This window comes from Fusarium tjaetaba (genome assembly GCF_013396195.1).
Source record: "Fusarium tjaetaba strain NRRL 66243 chromosome Unknown NRRL66243_c0000503, whole genome shotgun sequence".
NCBI lineage: Eukaryota > Fungi > Ascomycota > Sordariomycetes > Hypocreales > Nectriaceae > Fusarium > Fusarium tjaetaba.
Window position 1 is genome coordinate 7,457 of NW_023501699.1, and position 1,103 is coordinate 8,559.

The 1,103-nt window shown below is 47.2% G+C and overlaps 1 protein-coding gene across 1 annotated transcript; it reads left to right on the plus strand.

Annotated features, from left to right (window-relative positions):
- On the plus strand, positions 1–1,103 carry FTJAE_13954 (polyketide synthase; the record flags this gene model as incomplete). The annotated part of the gene is made up of 5 exons (XM_037347145.1): positions 1–174; positions 241–297; positions 363–570; positions 617–819; positions 871–1,103. Coding segments are annotated over 5 exons (875 nt in total), but the record flags the coding sequence as incomplete, so codon positions are not given.

Here is a 1,103-nt window from a genome sequence, read left to right on the forward strand (position 1 = left end):
ATGGAGGACGACATTGCCATCGTAGGCATTGGTCTGCGATTCCCTGGCGATGCCTCTTCCCCAGAAGAACTTTGGAAAGTTTTGGAGCGTGGAGAGTCTCAGTGGTCTGAATTCCCCAAAGACCGTCTCAACATCGACGGGTACTATCATCCTAGTGGTGATCGACAGGGCAGTGTAAGTTAAAGACAACATACTTGTGGTCGGTATAACATGACTGAATGATATACCTAACTTGAACAGATTTCTTTCCGAGGAGCTCATTTCATCAAGGGCAATTTTGCTTCTTTTGATGCTTCCGTAAGTTTCGGTCCTGTGGCTCGTAGTTGCTATAGTTACTCGGTTAACATTGCTCTTTCCTCAAGTTCTTCTCAATTTCCGCGGAAGATGCCAAAGCTATCGACCCCCAACAACGAATTCTCCTTGAGGCTTCATATGAGGCACTTGAAAATGGTCGGTCTACCAAGTGCTTATCTATACTGGTCGAAACTGACGATGGAACTTTAGCGGGAATCCGCAAAGAAGATATCGACGGCAGCGATGCGGCTGTGTACGTCGGTTCTTTTGTCAAAGGTAAGTATTTTCGATATCTGCCGGAACTCCTTGCTAATCCTGCTAGATTACGAGCAAGTCTGTCTCCGAGATCCTGATTGGCAGCCTCAGTACGCTGCTACTGGAAACGGCATTGCCATAATGGCAAATCGAATCTCGCACTTCTTCAACCTTCATGGCCCGAGCATGACTATTGACACAGGCTGCAGTGGCAGTCTTGTGTCTGTTCACCTTGCCTCGCAGAGCCTCCGGGCAAAAGAGACATCACTTGTAGGTGCAATATCCACCATTTCTGTTCGTGCGATTCTGACAAGTTTTTAGGCGATTGCCGCTGGGGCTGGCATGATTCTTACGCCAAATACGATGATGCCTATGACAGCTCTGAATTTCCTAAGCCCTGATGGTAAATGCTTCACTTTCGACTCTCGAGCCAATGGTTATGGTAGAGGCGAGGGTATCGGTGTTGTTGTCATGAAACGTTTATCAGATGCCATTCGTGATAACGATACAATTCGTGCAGTTATTCGAGCAACAAAGGTCAACCAGGACGGTCA